This window comes from Gymnogyps californianus, chromosome 3 (genome assembly GCF_018139145.2).
Source record: "Gymnogyps californianus isolate 813 chromosome 3, ASM1813914v2, whole genome shotgun sequence".
In the NCBI taxonomy this organism is placed as follows: Eukaryota; Metazoa; Chordata; class Aves; order Accipitriformes; family Cathartidae; genus Gymnogyps; species Gymnogyps californianus.
In genome coordinates this window covers 72,181,167-72,203,821 of record NC_059473.1, presented here as the reverse complement: position 1 = coordinate 72,203,821, position 22,655 = coordinate 72,181,167, and the positions used below count along the sequence as shown (strand labels likewise).

The following is a 22,655-nucleotide window of genomic DNA, read 5'->3' as shown; positions in this document are numbered from 1 at the left end:
CTGCCCTGAAGCTCTTGCACTGAGACATCCCTGTTACCTGAGGCATCCTTGAAGAGAAAAAGAACTAAGCAGTAAATTGTAAAGACTTAAGACATTCTTATGACACTAACAGTTTAGTTACTCCTTCCAATCCTCATTAGCCTTATACATTTACTGTGACTATATGTGAATTTAAAATTGTAATCTGTCATGTCAGATTACAGGAATATAGTTCTGCTAGTTACTCATAACTGCCCAAGCTGTGAACCCTTGTAGGTTCCAGGCCCTTAAAAAAAGGTAGATTTCATGATGACTGACAGTATAGCTCTGAATAAAAATAGAATGCTTTCTCTTCTCTTTCTGCATTCTCTTAATAGGGATGAAGATGTCCCAAGCAGTTAACACTTCATCAGTAGTGAAATTGTCTTCATTTCTAACGTATATTTTTTCAATCAGAAAGGAATGACCTGATCTGAATGTACCTGCACGTTTCTTTCTTGTATGGAAACTCAGCAGTACGTATGGTAGCTAAATGAATTGATGAAATCCATTAATATTTGGAACCCTAATTCTAATGTGTTCTTTTAAAAATCTCTCTGTAATTGTTTAATATGACAATTAGCAATTTAAAAATATTAACACTCCAACATCAGTATGACTTAACACAAAGAACTGGTCCCCCAAACCAGCAGTTGCTTCACTTGAGGGCTGAAATTATGTGAACTTTTAAGATCTTTTGATTTTCAATTATATTGCAACTTTAAGGTCTACAGTGACATTTTGAGATTTTTCATGAACTTTATTGTTCTATTTATAAATCTATTTAAGACATCTCTTAAATGTAAGCATATAAATAACTTAGTCATCTGCTGAAAGACTGGCAGGCTAATGAAGTCTGCCTTGAGCTAAGGCTACTGTAGTAGTATTTCAAACCCTTGCACCTATTGAAGATTCAAAATGAAAACATGATCAAGTACAAGCTGTAACCAGAATCCATCCATCAGTAGCATGAAGGCTTCTTAGAAGCATATGCCACAAAGTGATGGAAGCAAACTGTATTACTGCTGTTGCAGAATCAACTACAAAATACAGTCAGCAAAACTATGTCACCCAGCAAACCAATTAATTTAGAGAAATCAGAAAGTGAATATCTATTGTTCTGTTTAGGAGGAAAAAAGTCAACTGCACATGTGAACTCAGGTGCAATAGACTTCAAGTTAGACTGGATGGCATGATGTTGCAGTAGAATTTGGCACCACCTTACCTGATGATACACTAACACATCCTAGATGTAGCTGACCCACCAATTACAGGAAAAAGAATAACCCTACTGTGCTTGGTGAAAACTGGAGAACAACCATACCTCATGAGAGCACCTCATGATCTTTGCAAGAGAAATGGTCTTTCTATGCTTTTTGAGAGACTGAATGCCTCTCAGGTCTTCCACAACTTTGTTTAGATCGTAGCAGTCCATACACACTGCCTTCTGAATATCACATGTTCTGGCAAAATCACATTCCAGAGACACGGAATTTGAGAAATCAAATTCCAGTACTCCAGAGGCCTCAGGTCTGAACATTGGGCAACATCACAGCACAAACTTAGTGGTATTAAAAGATACAGTACGTATAAGGCATCTCTGTAAAGACTTGTCCCTGATCTCTGAAAGCTGTGAAACAGCAGGGCTGTACACATCACCTACAGACAGCTAGTGCAGACAGCACGTGCAGACAGCACAGCATTACAGTTTCAAGGTCGAAGATGAGTTCACCTTCCCACGAACCTCCACTTGCAGAGGCCACCAAGATGCAAGGGAATGCTACAGATTCTATTGACAGGACTGGTGATGCATCTCACTATTTTTGCCTCAGATAGATAGATAGACTCAATTCCATTAGAAGATTGTCATAACGCTTATCAGAGATTATTCACGTAGGAAGAAGTAAATGGATCAGACAAGGTAACATTACAGATAAAAAACATGGGTAGGGTTTTCTATGTCTAGCTTGGAAAAAAACTTGTCTCTTCATCTTACAGTCATTGTGATTTACTCATGCATCACCTTCAGTCTGCATTACTATGACACTGAGTTGGAAGGGGGCAAAAAAAAAAAAAAAAAGGCTCCAGCTCCATCATAATGGAGGCTGGTGAAATTTAACCTCTCCAGCAGTTCTACAAAGCTCCACTGAAAAAGCCAACCCTTACTACCAATATTCAAGACTGCAGCAACTCAGAACTTTGCTACAATAACCACAGTAACTTAGTTTATAGCTCGCCAGACAATCTGTATTCTTGAGATATGAGTGACAAAGTCACAAAGACAAATCTGATGATCTGGCAGTCCATTATTTCCTTTGGGCCTCAACTGCTGATTTTCTGGAAGTCAGCTCAGACTGGAGGCTAGCCACCTGCAGCTAGACAAAGATTGTCCACTGCCATCTGAAAATGGTGGTAGGGAAGAAAAAGGAAAAAAAAAACCCAAAACACCTTATGCACATACACTCCTGGCAAATCCTCATTTACCAGAGACAGAAAAAGAGCAAAGTTAACTAAATCTTGTGGCTTCTGTCTGGGCAGCTGCAGGAGATCCTTCACATACTTAACTACCCTACCTCCTTATCCATAGCACAGTGGTCTGCAAGCTTGCAGATTCTCTCATTTTTTGGAGAGCCACAGAAGTTTGGTCTGGAGATGATGGGTTAATTGTTCCTATTATTGCTAGCTGGAGGGCTCTGCTCAGCGCCAACAGGGAAGATGCAACAAAACTAACAACTACCTATAACGGCTGGCAGTGTGTGTGGGACTATTCATGCTACGCCTTCCCATTTGTATTTATGTTTCCAGTTAAAGTTTTGCTTCCTAAGAGCTGGTCGTGTAGTGTGTGATATGAGAGCTGGGCTGCAGAAGACAGGTGGAGGGATTTTTGCTTGAGTTTTGGTCTAGGCAAAGAATGTCTAAGGAAGAAGAGCCAGCTGGAGTCACTGGGGAGGCTTTGTTAAAGGCAAAACCCAGGTTTCTATCTGGAACTTAGAAAGCAAAGGCCCTTTCAGGAGGGGATGGAGGGAGGACACACTTCAACATTTCCAACTTTTGGCAATGCTGGTTTGGAGGCATGGCTGGGTACTCATTGTCCGTGGCACGAGGGATGTGACTGGCCTCCCTGCAGATGACAGAGAAAAGCAGAGGAAGGAGGGGTGTGTGCCACAGAAGGGCTAAACCAGATGTAAGAGACAACAGCTGCATGTTAACAGCAGTGTTACGGACTGGCTGAAATGTCAGGAACTTTTAAGGAGTTCTTGGGTCTCCCTCCAAAACACCCCTGGACCACAAGATAAGGCGGCCTATCTTTCAACATAAGGGGGTCCTCCAGTTTGCCCTATCTATCTCACTAGAAAAGTGTGGCAGACCTACACTGATACAAACTGGGAAGAAGCAGGGGCTTTATGGTATGGTAAAGGGAATCCTGAAGACAGAGCATGTCATCCAAAAATCAACTGCTTGAAATGCCTGCCATTTCAACAGCAGAACAAAAAAGTCTGATGAAGGCCTGGCTGGATGTATTATGCCAGAAGTGCTTACGACCTGAAACCTCCAGCCAACATGACGAAGATGTTGCTCCTGCAGTATTTCCTGTCCATCCTAACTAGAGGTCTTCAGATATAGACGTATGAACAGACCAAAATTTCTGAAGACAGTTATCTACTTGGCTAAATAATCGTTTTTGTGCAGGCAGTCAAGGTAAGCTCTGTCTCAGGACAAAGCCATCTTGGAGCAACATTACTGAGAGGAAATTAAGGGAATTTAAGGATCTGCAAAAGATGAGACATTGTTACAGATGTGGCATCTCTCTGACGAGGTTTGATCACAGCTTCAAAATTCATTCCTTCAAGAAGTCTAGCAGACTTCCTACAGAGTTAAGGCCTCTTCAATTTGAGGCCCAACTGTTTAAGGAACAGCCAATGAAGTCATGCTCTCAGGAAAGAATTTTCAAGGTACATGCTGATAGAAAATACTTCAAGTTCATGTACAATTATGAATAGTCAGGAAAACAATGAAGAATCCTGTGGTAGAAGTGAAGATCCGAAAAGAGTGGCCTAAAGGCTGCATCTCTGTTAATAACCTGATCAAGGTCAGGGTATGGATCCACAGTAGTGAAACTGTTAGCATGTTCCCTGGCACTGCCTTGGCCTGTATCAACTAGGGAATGCCCAGGGACAGTTTGGGAATCTACGAACAGGGAAAAGTGTCTCCAGTTTCAGTCTCTTGCTTACCTCAGGATACTGACACCACATACTCTATTCATAACCATAGCTGGAGGGCTCACGTCAGCTGCTTTGAATTGGTTTCTAATGGCTCAGAAGAGAGACAACTGTTAGCACCTGAAGCCTGCCTAGCAGGGAGAAGCTTACTATGAAAAAGAAAAATGGTGGTTTCCCCTTGAGTTAGTTGCCTTCAATGAAAAAAAAAACCAACATAGTAGCAAACTCCTGTTGGTATGATATGGACAATGTTAGATGTTACAAAATGTCAACAAAAAGGCAGTACTCTCGAAGGCTCTGTAGAGGCTGTAAGAGGAGAGGCCAGAAGGCTGCATTTCATACAGCTCAGGAAGGCATATTGTACACAACTGGAGAGCTGGAGAAACAGCTGATAGTCTCCCAGATTTTTAGACAAACTGTACTAAATACAGTTCACAAAATTCTTTAAGCAGTCCATCTGTGGAGCGACACAGCACCAAACAAAACTTTGCAGAAATGTGAACAGCCAAATATGCACCAGGAAGCATCAGAATGACTCTGGCCTGGATGTCCACGAGCTTCAGACCCGCCAGCAGCAGGATGTGTTGGTTCCTGTCCCTATGGAGTCGAACACACCACTCAATTGATCGCTGCAGATCTCAGGCTCCAGGGGAAAATGAAATATTTTCTTACTAGTGATTGTCTCATCCAATTATGCACAAGCAGCACTATGGCTCTGGGGACTGCAAAACAGTTGGTTAAATTCAGTAGTAAGGTGGGAACCCACAGAGAGGTTTTGTTAAACCTCACTAAGTCTCTTTCTGGAAAACTATGTATCAATTTCTAAAAATTAAAGGTACCTGAATGACTCCCTGTGATTCTCAGATGAGAGGCTAGTTGGGGAGAATGAACAAGGCCTTTAAAAAATATAAACACTGTGTAGACAGAACCAACCAGTGAGACAGATGGTTCCCCCATCTTTTATTTACAAATCAGAAAGTCCTATAGCGGTCAAATAAATTTTTGCCATTGAGTTGTTGAATGTGAGCTGGTCTTCTGGCTGCCAACTTTCATTAAAGAGATGGGGGAGGAACAAACCCCAGTTCCTCATAGAAGTCCTAAAGTTGCAGAGAACTCTCAACAGAAAATTTCTACTAAGTGTTCGCAAGAAAGGCAACCTAATAAAACAAGTAAACTCAGAAACGCTATCCAGAGAGTGGAGGTAAAGTTTTGTTTTTTCCAAAACAGAGAATAGATTATTGGTCATTTGTAAGGGCTGTTTGCAGCAAGCAGACAACTTGAGCCTGTTGGTGAGATAAGAAAGATGAAGGTCTTCCATAGCGATTCACTAGAACAAGGAAGCAGGGTGTTAGCCTGGGTCATACTTTCTGAATCAGGCAAAACACATCTGATGAAGCACAGACTTTGTTTAAAAAGCACTGGGGGGGAGACAGGAACCTGACTGAAAAAGCAGAGGCCCAACAGCAAATCAAGCTGCAGAGCTAGGTTGCTGTTTTCTGAAATTCTGCGAGGCAATTCCAGTTAGATCCGGCTGGGGTAACAGGCTGCAGCGAGCACATGACACCACAGGGCCCCAAAGGATCACAGTGGATCTCAAAGCACATGATACCTAAGGTAGAGCAGGAAAGAAAGGGAATTTTGACACAAGGAGAATGTTCATGATCTAATATGCTGTCCTGGTACAAATAAATGCTTGTACAGAAAACCAGGGAAAACTGATATGACAGACAGTTTTGGAAGCAGAATTCTAATTCTACGGTTGATAAATAGCTCGTGTCCTAAAACAGTACCAGATAGGTAAAGGCTACAAGACGTGTTAATGCACAAAATCTTACCAAAGGTTGATTAGATATTAGCAGTTTTCCCTAAAAGAGGAATCCAAATCTAAGACAGCTTCTAGCACTTCTCCAGGGTTTACCAAATTTCAGGTGTCTTTTGGCCTATGTGGACTGTAATCCCAGAGCCAGCGATTAAACTGCAATCCAGACTGCTTTTTATATAAAACAAGGAACTAGTTGAAAGTGGAACTTATGGATTTAGTCTTTGTACACTGGAGGGAAAAATATGCATTAGGACTCTCTTCTCATGAGAAAGCAGAAACTGGTAATTTGAAGCGTGCAATTATGACAAGGAAAGTAAAGCAATTTAATAGTTCTCTAAACTCGTCATTTGGAGCTTCTGCATGAAGAGCAAGGTGACAAAATCAGTGTTAGGTAGTTACAAGCATATTCATAAGTAAGACACTCCTTGCACAGGGAAGGCAAAGAAGATAATTCAAACTACATCCAAACTCCCGGGCTAGAAATTAATGCTTTAGTCCAGCAGTTCTAGCCATGGTAAGGTTCCCTGAAATTAAACTAGGGTTAAGAAGATTTCTTGCTAGGGACTCAAGTTTCACTTGTGATAAGGGTCATAAAGAATTTTAAGGTGGAAATTTGGTGCACCTGCTGTCAGATTTGGGGGGGGAGGGGCTGGGAGAGCGAGAGGCTTTTTAAAATATAAGGAATATTTAAGTGAAATGTAGATGATCTAAAGACCCAAGACGATCCTTTCATAAGATGAAACTCCATCTCCACACATCATTACAGCTGATTCTATGGCACACATACTACAGTAAGCTTGTAAACTGCAATACTGGTTTTCAGGGAAATGTCTTTGAACCTAGCTATCATGGCTGAGCTGGAAACCAGATCACACGGAAAATGAAGCACAGGAGGGAGACGTGGTGAAGAAGGCAACAGCAACATCAGAGGCCAAGAGCAGCTGACATAGGGAGATTACTACTGACAAAAGTGGGCAAAGTCACATTGAAATGCATGGCAAAATTTCATTCCAGGTCACTGTCAGTCCCCTAGCAAAACTTAAATTATCCAGCCTGTTCTCAGTTCTTAACACAGAACAAAAGGTGGAGAAAAGGTTATGCTGAGCCAAAATGTTCTCTCTGGCTTCTCTCCAGACCTATTTGTCAACAGTTTGAATGGAAAACCAGAGGCATATGTGTTTCATAACAAGTTCCCGGCACACAAGAGTGTATATGTTTAACATCACGTTCCACTTCCACAGCTACAGAAGACCCAGTATACACATTTACACATAGCTACGGAACTGGGAAAGATTTACTCTCTGGTTTTCCCATGTATAAATAATGCTGTTTCCCAGACATAAAATGAAAAGCAGCACTGTCTGAGAAACATTCAAGTTACATATGCTAGCTGAGACACTGGGGTTTGTCCCTAATTATTTCGTGATTTTGAATGTACTAGTAATGTAGTCACTTACTCAAAGTCATTTGCAGAGGTAATCTGACCCTGCACATTGTCCCCAGAAGAGTTTGTAAAGATACCTGGCATTCAGAGCCAGCTGGGACATACCTAAATTTAACAACAACAAAAAAAAGCTTGCTCTCTGAAACCATCTTGAAACCATCTTTATGAGTCAGAAATAATTCCTCAGCACAGGGGTGAATTTCCAGAAAGTAAGCAGAAATCAAACTGGCACCCAGCCAGAACATATAAAAGAACAGAAGAGAGGAGAGTATCTGTTCAGGAGAAACCAAATGATGCTAGCCCATCACACAGTGTGAGCTCTGGAAGGATGTCATATACGTCATAGCTGGGAAGAACACTAAAAATACAGGTCCAGATCATCCTCTGCTAGCAAAGCAGTGAAAGGTGCCTCTGGATGAGGCTTGTAAGGTTCCCTGTTAGAAGCTCATCACACTGCTCCACTGATACAGGAGAAGGGGCAGGACTGCCCTTCTGCAGAGTCTCATGTCAAGCCTCATATGCCTCCACAGCAGTTCTTTGCTTCAACTGTGCTCATACAACCTGAGCACATATGTTCATATATGTAGAAGGCCTCTATATAAACATACTCGAGTGAAAAAAGTAAAGCGTTCCAGCTGAAGAAGCACATACCTGCACTTGTAGATCCAATTCCTGCAGTAAGCACAGAGCGTGGTATAATCTTTACTGCATACTTGAGAAACTGAGATTTCCCCGTACCTGGGTCTCCAACCAACAAAAGATGTGATTCACCTTGGGGGAAAACGTTGATGTAGGAGTAGACGGTTCATATACAGAGAAAAATATACACAAAATGCTCAGAATTAAATAATACTTCTCATTATTCACCTAACATTTAGCACTACATATACATTACCATATATAATTCTGTTTGACTGCACTGTTTATTGGGTGTGATAAATCTATTGTTTAATAAAAGCATCTAGTCATATTGCTGCACCCAAACCAAATATTTACAATGAAATATTTTAAAAGTATTAGCAGGTATTTGACATATTTCCTGTAACGTGAGTTCTTACATTTTAGAATTCTCGTTTCTCAGACTCAACTCACTCTTGAACATGAAACAAAAGGACACCAGGGTTTAGTTATCGTTCCACTAGTCAGTTACCTAAATTATTGCAAAAAGGACTAATAAAATCAGCAGGTTGTTTTTCTTAACTAATTCTGTTACATTGCCAACAGTTACACAACTTAGTAATTTCAAAACAATGAAATTACAGAAGTAAATAATTTGGCTACCACGATCTCACTGAAGTGCTCTAAAATTACTTCACTGTCTTCTACAAAATATTAATACAACTTCAATTCAAATATAAAGTCTATAACTTTATTTAGCTGCTGGAGCGTTAAGAAAATCCTGCATTTGTATATACAGACATACTATTTTAGAATTATTATGACCTACATAGATTATGACCTGTGTACCACCTGGCACATGGCATATTTGCCATCTAATAACAACAGAAGGAGAATCAGCAGGCAGATAACTTACAGTAACAGAACTAAGTGAGATGTGCTGACAATCACAGATGGAAAAGTCTGGCATTAGTAAGTAAAATTAATCCTTTAGTTTTTCCTTTCAATGTACTATAGTGGTCCACATTAAGGAAACATTACTATTCCATCCTTTGATGCCAAATACTGCTGGGAATATTCTACTAGAAATCATTTCAAAACGTCACTTATACAATAATAAGTGAGTTTGTTTTATCTAAAAGAACTGCCTTTAATATTCTACCTAATGGAATCCTGAACGCCTGCTTTTACTGGGTTTTATTTGGGAAATATTAAAATAAAAAGAGGAAGTCTAGACACCCACTTTATTTGTCTGAGATTCTGGAAGAATACTCAGCATTAATAAAAAATTGCTCTCGCTCAAGAAAATGGAATGATTATGCTTCCGAAACCTTACTGGTTTGATTTTGGAGGGGGGAGGGATGTGGGTGAAGATAGGAACAATTGCTAGAAAGGATGTGATACTATGAGAAACAACACTAACCTCTGATTCGCGTTCCAGTAGCATCAGTCCTCTGTACACCACCAGCAAGCACCATGGCTACAGCCAGCTTCACCAGGTACAATCCAAAAACTTGAGGACATAAGCTAGCCAAAATGTCATTCCTCCCTAGAACAGGAGCAAAAAATGGCACTCAGCACTGCCCTAAGAGTAAAACTTGGTTTCCCATGGACTCCTATGTACACTGACAAATAATTGTCCTATGTCCACAGTCCTATGTAAACTCACAAATAATTTGGGTCTGCTTCTTGAACAAGAGGAACAGGGCAGGGAGGAGATTTTTTTATTATTATTTTTTAAATAGGACCCAAAGCAGTTGTTTCATCCAGACTTCCTTCATTATAAAGAAGTTAAGTCTTCCACAGTCACAAGCAGCAAAGCCAATCCTATCACAATTTAAGGAATGTACAGTCTGGATATCATGAGAAAAGGCACTAACGAAATGCCATCATGCAAATTCTTTTGTTTCACAGATAAAAGTGTAGGGACTATGAAGAATAAACCTCAACAGTTTCCAGACTTCAAAATATCCCCTTGAAAACTGGAGTGTTGTACATTTAAGAAAACATCTAAAACTTGAAGTATTTTGCCCTAAACCTGTGCACCCATAGCATGACTCATTTTCTCATTGTTGTCTTGAATCTCCTTCTCCTTCGACCCTTCTGTGCCAAAGGTCCCTCTCCTCCTCCCTACCATAGTCTCTTTCCAGCAACAGAATACTTCAATCTGCTGTGATAATGTTGTTGGCTTGGAAGGTGTGTAACAGAATTAATTCTGTCCTTTGAGATTCTGACACTAACAGCACATAAGGGATCACAGGTTTAATGTCACACATTACTTCCATTGCTAGGGAATAAAACAGTGACCAATTTTGAGTTCTTAACTTCATGTTTTAAATCTAGATGCAAGTACACGGTACTGGCAAAATATGTAGGCACCTAATAGATGACTTGAGGCATATGTGTTTCTTGTGGAGGTCTTCTGAAGGAATTAACACATCTTTGTCCAAAAATGAAATTTTAAAAACTTTGGTCAGCCATAGCATAACTCAAGATTTAACTCCACAGTTGCCTCTATTTGACTTCAGATTCATTTGCCTTGTCAGTGCTGAGCAGCTCAGCAGTTCTGCTTCTTCCTAGATAGTATCTAGAAAAAATAAAGTCACCTGCATAAGTTGTCTCAGAGGCCTACCATGGTAGACTTTCTCAGGACACTGAATACGCAGCATCAGGTATTGACTGACATAAAATGCAGTAGTAGCTACCGTTATCTCTTGAAAAACAGTAAGTGTACACACGTCCTGTTGTGAAATGGCCTATACCTTAGACTACTTAGCCAAATTTGGTCTCTGCCCTCAATTTCAACTCAAATTCAGACAAACAGCCTGAAACAGACATCTTGGCCAGTCAGGGTCCTTCTAATTTCCACATCAATTTTCTTGTAGCCACTTCATATTAATTTATTTATTCTGAATGGGTAATATTGCATAAAACCACATTACTCCCTGCAGGCTTCCAAAAATTGTCCTGAGAATGAAAGATTAAATGGAACCTTCAAAGAGCATCCTGAATTATTTTCTGAACAGTTCTAACCAGGGTGATAAGAAATGTTCTCGTTCCAAACAGCAGGAGGCTAGCAACTAAATTGCGTTCCAGGAAACGCAGTTCTGAAGAATCTTTGTCATTGACAAAAATCTCCAATTTCTTATGTGAGTGTGCTAATTTTTAAGCTGAGATGGGCAACGTTCCCACCTGCTTTTCCTCCTGTTTGTCTTTTAAGAAGAAAGACCAAGCCCTTTTCAGGGTTTTAAAAGACAGAGTGTTAGCCTGAGACGGTTCAGTGACAGAGATCCTAAAGAGTCCATTGAGCTTCCACGCGGTTCAGGGGGAGGCACTCTGATTACGGAGAGGGACAGAGTTCCAGACACAACTGCTGCTGATTCCTAGGTGGTTGACTGCAGAGCATGGTAAGTTTAGGAGCCAGCGTACTAAACACTCTGGCTGTTCTGGAAGCCACTGTGAACTGGAAGACTCTCTCTATATTTGATAGGAGGCTCCACAGCACCTAAATCAAGGGTCTAGGCATCCAAGAGTTAGGTTAAAGATGAGATGTGCTAAGCTCTGTGGTAAAGATTCACAGCTTAATTTGGGATGCAGAGACAGTGAGTCAGATCTCTTGCCCCAGAGTCAACAGCTATGCTGACTAAAAGCAGATCTGGTCCGCACTATTTCTTCTAAGAGGTATGCTGCTTCTTTCTTGATTATAAAACGCTTTTCTTTTTTTCTCTGATACTTATATTATTTCTCATTTCTTATTAATAAATGTTCCACAAAACTCTTGACCAGAAAGCTCAAAAGAAGGAAGATCAATGCAGTATGTTTGGTACTTTTTTTTCCAGTAATATTAAAGTAAGAATTTCATATTCCTGTACTGGCAAAAATATATTATTGGATGAATGGGTGGTGGGATAGGATAATGGGGGAAAAATGTTTTCAGTCACTGTATTTTCACTCCTGATTTCATCTCTACCTGATCATGTGTCCTACTTAAAAGCTTTCAACTACTAACCTGCTAAGGGATCACTCCTATGCTTTTCCCAGAAGTCTTCAAATTCTTTGCGGACTTCTTCATCAATTACAACCCCTGCTAGCTGCTCATTGTTTACTTTAACATAGTTGGCTTTCAAAACAAGCTCCAAGTCACAGCGTGCACCCTCGTGGAAAGGTTTCCACCTCTGCATTACCACTCCATACACTGTGATGTCATCTCCTGGAGGTAAAAACAAAAATTACTAAAATAACATCTGAATTGAGATATGCAGACGTGTCAGTTAGCTGTAATGCATAATAATGCAATTGAGATCCTGCATTACAGTTAATAGGGTTAAAGAACCCAACAACAAAAAGCAAACCTCCTGCAGTTACTGGAATTCTAAAACAAACATTAGGTAGATTGCTTATGTCTATGGTAGAAAATTGCTATGTCTTTCTAGTTCTGTTTAAGGTAGGTGAATTCTTAAAGGTATACCTCTGCTTGTTTCCTCTTTTAGAGAAGAGGAATTGATGGTAAACTGTAGAAGCTCTTCTTTCAATCACATTTACTATACAAAAAATTTAGTCAAAACTTATTTGACTTCTGGTAACTTTTGTGATGAATTCCAGAATCACTCATTAACATTCTGGCCACAGTGTTCTGAGAAAGTACAACCAGAAATGAATTTCTTGTGGGGATGTGCCTATCTGAGAATTTTTAGTCCATTCTTCATACATCCTCCTGCCAATTAGCTTCCTTTTTGAATGCCAAGTAGCTTTTTCCACCTGCAGCTCTCCTTAGATAGGAGGTCAGGTTACTTAGCTCTCCGAACCTACAGAGGGGCACCACACACTGTGTGATGGTGTGGACCAATTTCCTGAAGAGGTTTGGTGTTCCCACACTAACAAGATTTAATATACATTCTGTATGTCACAACACATTACTTATTGAAACTGATCTGTCAAACAGTCAAGATGTAACATGGGGATGCATGACATTTTCTAGAATAGTATTCAACTGTCATGCTAACGTCCAAGCTGAAACAGCAATGTGACAGATGAACATATCTCATTCAACAAGCCCTCAGCACTGACAGCCTACTTGGCAAATATTCATCTCAAACGGAAAAATAAAAATGCTTGTGGTACAAACATATGTGATATATGCTGTATCCTCACCAGACTTGCAACTGTCCACTAAGTCATCTTCCAGAACAACCACCATGCAACGAGGGATGCTTCCAACAGACAGTCTTTGAACCTAGGAGACAGGAAGGAAAAGCACTTCTCAAGAACAGCACCGTTCACAAGTGATTTACAGCTGCTCTGGCTTAAAGACCTACATTCCTTTCCTGGAACTGAGGTCAGTCCTTGCTTCTTCTCACAAAACTTACACAGTAAGCATGCCACTGCTGCCATGAACTTAATAATGGAAGTTTAATGCTGATATTAATGGAAATGGGATTGGCTATTAAATTAGCTGAAGGTGCTTAATCCTGGGAGGTGCGATTTGAATACCTTGCTGAAGAAAGCTCACTAAAAGAGCTCATTTGAAAGTGCTGGGTTTTGGGTTTTTTTAATAATTTGAGATATTTTTAGATACTTCTTCAATACGCAAAGTTTACTTCGGGTACTCAAGCATGTTCATGGGTTAGATAACCCTTCACCAAAGTACATACTGAAAAATTAGTCTCTGTATTTTTCTGGTATTTAACCATAATTTGACAGGTTGAGATATAAGTTTACACCTAGGTGTCAAAGATTAAATCAACAACAGGAAAAAACAAATCACACACAACCAGACTAATGTATATTGACAAATGTGCCAGTAACTCCTGTAATTCTTTTTCTTTTCTCCAGGGCAAAGTCTATCCAATCTTGTCACAGTGTATTTCCAACCAGCAAGCTTTCCATTTACACTTAAAGCTTGCAATAGTTTTTAGAATATCCACTGCACAAGAACAACAATCAGAAGTACCTTTTCGTTCTGCAGCACAGGTCATACATGCTAGAATTCTAGATTTATTCACTCTCTAGTGCCTAGGAAGGTTAATTCACCCTTGTATATTATCTAAATGGCCACAGGCAGTTCACATCACTGTCAGTACTGGTGGCACATACACAGTTACTTGCAGAGCTCAGGAGGAAACACGAGTGAAATTCATTCCCGGTTTAACTTTACTGTGTTTAATAAGCTCATGCTGCTGAAAATCCTTCCCATCATAGAGATCTGTGTGTCACACAGTAAAACAAAAAAAATGTTATAGAAACCATATGTCAGAAACAATCTTTATATGAACATGCGACATAGGGCTTATTTCCTAGAAATAGTTTTACTCCCTTACTTTTTTGCTATTCTGAACTTCTAAGAGCCTCGTTTCTAATTTCATACATTTCTGGTTTCATACATCTTGCATGTAGATTGGCACCACTATCCTCTTAATTTATAAAATCAAAACCCTGAAACAACTGAGGATATCTTAGAAAAGATTTATGAAAAAGGCACTGAACATATAAATAACCACAGAAACATTGCCTGCAATATAGCCTACTTATGCCCAGTTTTCATACACTGTAGATTTTCCTGTGCCAATTTTGTCTTAGTTATGTGCTACCATAAAAAGAGGCCCAATTGCTTCTTACCCCTCCAGCTTAGCTGTACTTCTACCCAGGGCTACCTTCAGAAAAACGAATGCAAATTCTGTAAGGATCACATATTCAATAATTGTTAAATTCAATATTGGCTGAAGGGAACAGACATTTGCAGATACCGTGTATTGACCATACTGCACCGCTACAGCTGGCCTTGGCCACCACTGGGCTAGCTTTAGCCCTTACAAGCAGTGTTGAACATCAGCATCACGTACAGTAAGCACTTAGAGAAACAATGCACACTTGGTGTTGTAAGGATTCAACATGGAAATTTCATCTATGCACTAACCCCAGGTGTTTTGTACAATATTGAATGGAGTTACCTAATAATGGAAGTCTAGTCAACATATGCCTGAACTTTTAACTCTTTGACTGGAAATCTCTGACCAACAGGCTGTCTGGCTTCTTTTAGTCTTCTCAGGCATTTGTTTTAAACAACAGTAGAATCTGTAAAACTTTTCCACTTATCTTAGCATGTAAAACTTATCAATGAAAATGGGATAAACTTAATTCTGATGTAAGCATGAACAGTCTCACTAAAATTAGCACAGTTACCTTATTCCAGCAGGAAATTAAGCCCCCCCAAATGCCTTCTTTAGTAAGTTAATTCTTTTTGTACTTAAGACATCTATACCTTAATACCGTCCCCTTTTTCTCCATCTTTCTTTTTTGTACCTGTTCCTGAATTTTGATTTCTTGATAGTCTCTGCAGCAGGTACGAGAAGAGGTTGTTCCGGAGAGACACGTGAACTTGGTTGAGCGGCAGCCTTCTTCATTAAGGCAGGCTGATGGACGACAGAATGTGTAGTACTGTTCAAAGTCAGCCTTGACGACAAACACATGCTTGCACTTATCGCAGATATAACTCCGTTCAAATTCCAAAACTTTCACCAAACTGGTACGTATGACAGTCCCAGTAACAGACAAAAAGTGACCCACATCCCTGGTTTTAGGAATGTGCTCTCGAGTCAGCTCTGGGCAAACAGGCAAACCTGTTAAACAAAAATATGTGCAGCATAAGGCTATGTATATAGAACATGGACTTAAATGCAGTTAAACAGAAAGACTAGAAAAAATGCCAGATATATTAACAGTAGCCATTGTTATTACTGTTTCATAAATGTGATTCAACAGTTCATCTGTTGTACCATAAACCTGATTCACTGGCCTCAGATAGTGAAAATCATCAGACACTGAGCACTAACAGAAAATGTTGCCATTTTACTGTCCTACTTTTGCCAAGGGCTGAATAGTCATGAACAGTTTCCATTCGTGGAAATAGATCCTGATGTTCTCAGATCTACTTATTAATTTAAATGATCTTTTGGCAAATGCCATTTATTCTACAACTGGTTTATCTCAACTACAAAATTTTAGTTATGCTACTTAATTGTGGTTCAATGTTATTCCCACAGTTAAACAAGTGTAACTCCTAATCTTGTGTGAATTCTCAAGTCTAAGCAAATTTAAAATTCATAGTCTGTGAGCATTTGACCTTAAATCCACATTGCATACCAGTAAACCTCAAGCATAAGGAAGTTGGCATAAAAAGAATATAAAGGGATTATGAACACAACCAAAGCAAATTCACTTGTACGTTCAAATGAACAGTGACAGAACATTTTTGTGGCACTCGCTCTCCTTTAATTCCACCCCAACAGCCAGTTCTGTGGTGTACTGATCCTGCTCTGGCGTTCACCCATGTGGCCATCACTTAGCACCACAGCAGCAGAAATCCTCAGGAAGATTAATCTACCTCAACAGCCTACAAAGTCTTTATAAAAATAAACGGTCTCCGAAATGCATACTGGAGGACAGCATCAAAATATTGCCTCTTCAGAAGTTAGTATATGAACTACAAGATACTAATAATTATCAACTTAAAAAGAAATTACCTGCTCTTAAAATAATTTCCTAGCTTTACTTCCAAAACAGAGCTAGGAAACAGAGATGCAAAATAATAAATCTGCTGGAAAATGATGTTTCTAAGGGGACCAAACTATTTGTGTATTTAGGTCAAATCTTCTTAGTAGCTTTGGCTGCTAAAAAAAAAGACATCATATATTTATTTCAGTGTTTTCAAAACCAAATGCTTCATTTCAGATATGCTGAAACATTCTGTTTTGATGCTTTTAAGCAAAGTGTTTGACCTTTTGCTTTTGTTTAAACAAAATATTTTTAAATATTAAGCTAATTTTAAAAGGTAAAAGAATAAAGTAAAAAAAAAAGTAAAGTAGGAAGGAATAAAGGAATTAAATAATCTGGAAAAGAAATAAAGTATTATGTAGAACTGCAAACAAATTTTTCTAGTTGACTGTAACAAAGCTATTTACATATTCTACCAAACCTGTTGAAAATTCTTTTTCTCCCACGGGTTTGCATTTCTATTCAGTTCAGGCAAAAAAAGATAAAATCCATTATTATGCCAACTGTTTGGCATCTTTTTTTCCCAGCTCAGTATTGGTGCAGCTCAACAACCTTTGCAAAATACAACACATCTTACACTAGAGAGAGCTGCAGCACTGCTGTCAGGATATAAAATATGACCATCGCTGTGAATACTGAAGAGACAAGAGTCTGGATGGGGAAGAAAAGAGCCTTCATTCTGATCATATTAGACTGCTTGACAAACTCTTTAATTGAGTATGTGCCTCTTTGAATCAGTTTTACTGTATTAGTAATAATGTGTAAAACTGAACTATTAGAAGCAGCTTGGCCATCAGTAACAGACACAGTGGTGCTCAGGCTACTGTAAGCAAGGAAAAATCTTTTAATGGATTTGTAGCAAAAGGAGAAGTTATACAATCAAATTCTTTCAATGCTAAAATTCAGATAAAGAACTTCATCTTTTACCTTCTTCAGTGAACCTAGCGTAATCATCCATTATTAATCACTGCATATTCACATTCCCCGAATCCTTTGAACTCCTAGATGCCCTGTCCATATTGGTATGAGCATGTTAAGATTGCATTCTTATACCTAGCATAAGCAAAAACACTTTTCCTCACTTCAGTCCAAGCCTGACACGCAGATCCCTTCAGCCCCACTCCAGGTAGTTGCCTGCCGCTCCCACCGAGAAGAGTGCACCTCCTCCTCCTCATTCCCATTTGACGTAGGAATGGGAAGCGGCACTCCAAGATGAGAATCCTGAAGGCAATCAGAACCCAGTATCCACTTAAAAGGTAACAGCATCATGGGAAAATTTGGGTGGAAAAAAGCCTGCAGATCATTTAGCTTATTGTTTTTTGTTTCTTCAGTAGCCACCCTTTCAGTGGTACAGAACATAACCCAAACTACATGGACAGATGTTCTTTTGATCCAGCTGGACCACACGAGAATAACCACCCCCTGCTCTTCACCAATTTCCATCCAGTTCAGTGATGGAGTAATTTGTGAGCCTGACGACTAACTTCTTCCATCAATGGTCAATCAGACTTGCTTTTATCAGTTATTAAAACTATTTGATCAAACGTGGCTAATTTTGCCTGACATTGATTAGGGAATATTCAGACAAAACTTCACTGTGGGAGGAACAGTCAGCTCCAGCAACAGGCTGATAACAGAGCAGGAATGTCTTAAAGATGCAGCTACTCATGCAGCAAACATCTGCCCCTTGCTTTACTCCTTCCAATACTTCCTGGTAGCTTATCATCATACTTGGAGTAAAAATAACCCTGAAGCTATGATTGATGCAAATGCATAGGGGGAAATGTATCCTAGAACACTGGGGAAAAAGTTTTAATTCACTCCTACTTTTATAGGTACAGGGAGATGCCGGACATTTCAAATCTTAGTACAACACAGAGGCCATCCTTTTACACCACATACTCAGCAGTTGCATACAAACTCCATACCACCTAAACAGGTAGCAAGCTGTTTTGTTTTGTTTTTTTTTTCCTAAAAACCTTGACAAAATAGCATTACGGGACCCACGGCTAATTATATTTCTGATGTATGCGTTCTAATGACAATATTTTTAATGAAATTTACTGGGGCGAAACACAGGTCTACTTAACAACTGTGATTCATCCAAGTTAAAGCTGCCGAAAGACTGAATGATCATAAACCACTCCAACACAGGGGAGGGGAGGGGAAACACAGGTCACCAGCTCCTGGCTTTGCAGACTAGACAGCTCCAAATAGTTACAATCAGAAATGACCAGAAGGGACTCTGCCACTGCTGACCCCAGTTCCCCACAACAGGCAAAATAGGCGTTTTAACCCCAGAACCTGCACTCCACACTTACCACACCTCAAAGCTACTAAAAATTTCCTAGTAATAAGGAATAACAGCATATCAACTTGTAGTGAAAAAAGGACAAAATCTTCTATTAACGATCATGCCTTCCAACAGTTTATTCCAATTTTATAACAAGTAATTTTATAACTATTAGTTAAGCATAAAATTTGACAATTTCAGATTAAATTGTTACAAGACAACTCAAAAGGTAGACTTTGCCTCTTCTGGAAGATGGCTAGAGCCAATAAAGACCATGAGTCAACTGACACGGTAAGGAAGTCAACCTGCAAGAAAATCTATGAACTACATATCTTGCCCTAAAACTTTTTTTTTCTTTTCTTTAGACCTTCTGGCTAACAAGAGAGATAATGCGAGACCAACTGCTGATTTGAGGAGTCTTTTTCCCACGGAAAGGCTTTGGTGTAAGTCCTGACCCAGCAACAAATGCCAACCATTGCACGCACGCCATCGGGGATGGCCACAGCTTTTTTCCGGGTTGGTCTATACAACTCCATGTGTTTGCATGTGTTCTTTTCTGTTTAACAAACACCAGCCATTCCCTACTGCTTCAAACACTCAAATTGCAAGAATTAAACTTGCTCCTTCCCGTGACGCCCCGATAGTTTGTTATAGAGTAAGGACATCCGGCAATGCTGACTGGGAGATGCCCCCCGGGGTGCCTCGCTGCCGCCCCCGCCCCGCCACTCACCCGACACCCTGGCATGGAGGTTCTGCTTCACGCTGAGCTGCGGAGGGGCCGCGGCGGCCTGCAGCGCTGCCAGGGCAGCCCGGCGCAGCGCGCTGTCGAAAATCGGGAGGACCTCGCTGGGGAAGGCGTTGAAATACTCTCCGATCTCCATGTTGGTCTCAAAGAGCGTCAAGGCGTCGACGACGACGGGATAGTGCGCCTCGTCGTCGGCCTCCCTCAGGATGCCCAGGATGTCGTCCCTGTGGTGCTCCAGCACGTAGGACTCGAACACCTGCCCGATGAGGTTCACCTGGTCCGCGCTCAGCACCATGTTGCGCCTGCAAGCCGGCAGGCGAGAGAAAGCGGTCACAAAGCCAGGTTTTCCGGTACGGTCACGCGCCAATCGGAAAACTTACTTTGCACTCGGAAAAGCCCAGCACGGAGCCAGGCGAGAGCAGGGCGGGGCTGGCGCGTGCGCGGCTAACGAGCTTGGGCGGCGGCGGCGCCTCGTTACAACGCGCTCCGACCTGCCGGCCGACCGGCGGGACCGCGGCAGCCGCCGGGCTCGCGCCGCCGCGCACCGCCCGCCGCACACCGCCCGCCGCCTCTCACAGACCGCTCCCGCCAACCAAGCGCCCCGCCCCGCTCCGGCCAGCCAATCACCCCCGCCCCGCCTCCCGTCAGTCAGTCAGTCACCCCGCCCTCGCGGCGCCGCGCTCTTTAGGCCCGCCCGCCCGCCGGGGCAGGCAGAGTGGCGGGCACCGGGTGGGGCTTTCCTCTCCGTTAATACCAGAAAGCGAAACCGCCTGGCGGCCCGCTCCCTCGCTCGCTCGGCGGGGGATGAGCGGAGGCAGCAGCGGCAGCAGCAGAAGCTTGTCCCGCCCCGCCCCGGGCAGCGGCAGGCGCGGGGCTCTCCGCAGCGCGGAGCCAGGCCTTCCCCCTCCCGCCCCGGCCGCTGCCACCACGGCAAGTTTTGAACGCGGCGCGCCCGGCGGGCGCTGTGCGGTGAGGCGGCGGCGGTGGGCCGGGCCGGCAGCGGAGCGCTGCCCCCAGCGCGTCCCATCCCGCCTCGCCTCCGGACAGCGCGGGCCGCGGGTGCGCTGCCAGCGCCCGCAGCGGCGGCCCCGCCGGAGCGTGTGTGCGGGACCGCCCCCGTCCCCGCCAGGCGAAGGCGGGCAGCGCTCCGCGGCCGCCCCGCTCTCGCTCGGTACCTGCAGCGCGGGCCGCCGCCGCCCCTCCGGCCGGGCTCCCGCCGCGCGGAGGCAGCGGCCGTAGCTCCCTCACCCGTCAGGAGAACCGACTCCGTCCCCGCCCCCTCCGCGCCTCTCCACGCCCGGGCCCGGCGGCCCCGAGCGGGCCGGTGGGGCGGAGAGCAGCCGCCGAGCCGCCAGCCCGCGGGGCCGGAGCCGGGTGGGGTAGGGAGGGGGCGCTTCCCTCAGGTGCCTCAGCGGCCGTGGTGCGGGGACGCGTCGCTTCCGCAGGGCCGCCGCGGCTGCGGGCGGGCCGGTCCCCCCGGGAGCAGCTGCGGGGCGGCGGGCCCGGCTCCTCGCCGAGTAGTGCAGCGCCCGGGCGCCCTGCGGGGAGACAAGGGCGCTCCGTGAGTACGGGGGGTGTCCCAGCCGCTCTGCTTCTCATGAACAAAAGATACACCAACGGGTTCTTGTTTCAACGGTGCTGCACGCTGTTGTTTACCTAGATGTCTCAGTCACTGTTCCCCCGTTGCAAAGGGACGCTGCTCCTCTGTACAACGCGGGAGGACTGCAAGTCGGGGGGGGAAGAGGGGGGCTGTGCAGCAGGGGTAGCCCTAAGGCAGCTGAAGCTCGCATTTGCTGCTGCTTCCTGCAACCCACCTGCCCGCGGTTTACAAGTCCCACGAAGACTAACTTGGCTTCTTTAAAGCGAGCTGCCTAACAAACCAGTCGATTCCCCCTTCTTCGTGAGGGCATGTCATAGCAAAGTCTGAGGAGTCTGGGTATTTTATTTTTAATATAGCCAGAAAGTAGGGTTTGCTGGAGGCTCTAAAGCTTTCGCTTTTGCCCAGAATTTACAGTGTGTTGTTTTGAATAGTTTCATATCTGTGTGTTCTTTTCTCTGAGCCTGTATTATAACCCAGTGACATTCTTTAACTATTTGAAATATTTTGTCTTTTAAATAGTTAGTTCTGTTTCAAAATTGAGTTCCAGGTGTAAGGAGTGAAACTGGATCCCAGTTTCTCCAGCAGCATGCCCGTTTCTTTCCTCTTCAGTTACTTTGCAACATGTGCGTGCTCTTCTAACAAGTGCTGTGCCTGCACGTGTGAATTCTGTCCCCATTGAGTTCAGTGTCTCAGTACCTCTGGTAATGTATTTGAATATCTTTTTCATATAGCCATTCAAGCCTTGTGATATCACAGAGAATAACTTAATGTCCTCTTAACTTCAAAGCATCTGAAGGATCTTAAAGCTTCTTCATTGAGCTCCTCACTCCCAGGACCTCCCATTGTTGGCTTGTATTAATGATGAATTATTGATATGCAATCAAAACAAAAATCACTGCCCGTGTAAGATCTTGACCAGAAAGTGTACCATACTGTCACCAAGGTGTCAGAACTGTGCCAATAGTTCTATAATACAAAGGTATCAGAAGAAATGTACAAAATCTGTATTTTAATGCAAATTTTTAGAATTGGTGGAGGGGAAAATCGATGCTTTTCAAGCAAAAATATCCTTTAGATCCCTTGTTTTCAAGTTATGATGTATGGCTTCAGTATGTAAAGTAACTGCCTTACCTGCCTTAATTAAACTAAGATAATTTATTTGAATATCTAACATGTTTTTTCTCCCAATCATATTTAAATATGTGATCTTAATGAATAACAAAGCTACAGCGGTTGCTTCACCTCTGTTAACTGTATTGAATATCTCACCATCCGTGAGCTGATCCGAGGAATATTTGGCCAGCAGAGAAGGGAAGGGTCTTGGAATGTTCGGGCAAAAGCTTCT

The 22,655-nt window shown here is 42.4% G+C and overlaps 1 protein-coding gene across 1 annotated transcript in view; it reads right to left on the bottom strand.

Annotated features, from left to right (window-relative positions):
- Window positions 1-20,005, bottom strand: part of MCM9 (minichromosome maintenance 9 homologous recombination repair factor) — a 49,234-nt gene extending 29,229 nt beyond the window's left edge. Inside the window, exons 1-6 of the mRNA XM_050894550.1 lie at window positions 19,696-20,005; window positions 15,422-15,738; window positions 13,274-13,355; window positions 12,132-12,332; window positions 9,546-9,671; window positions 8,156-8,275 (exon numbers count right to left, since the gene is read on the bottom strand). Of these exons, the coding sequence (XP_050750507.1) occupies window positions 8,156-8,275; window positions 9,546-9,671; window positions 12,132-12,332; window positions 13,274-13,355; window positions 15,422-15,738; window positions 19,696-20,005 (1,156 nt within the window). The remainder of the gene's footprint in view (window positions 1-8,155; window positions 8,276-9,545; window positions 9,672-12,131; window positions 12,333-13,273; window positions 13,356-15,421; window positions 15,739-19,695) is intronic.
- Window positions 20,006-22,655: the final 2,650 nt, after the last annotated feature.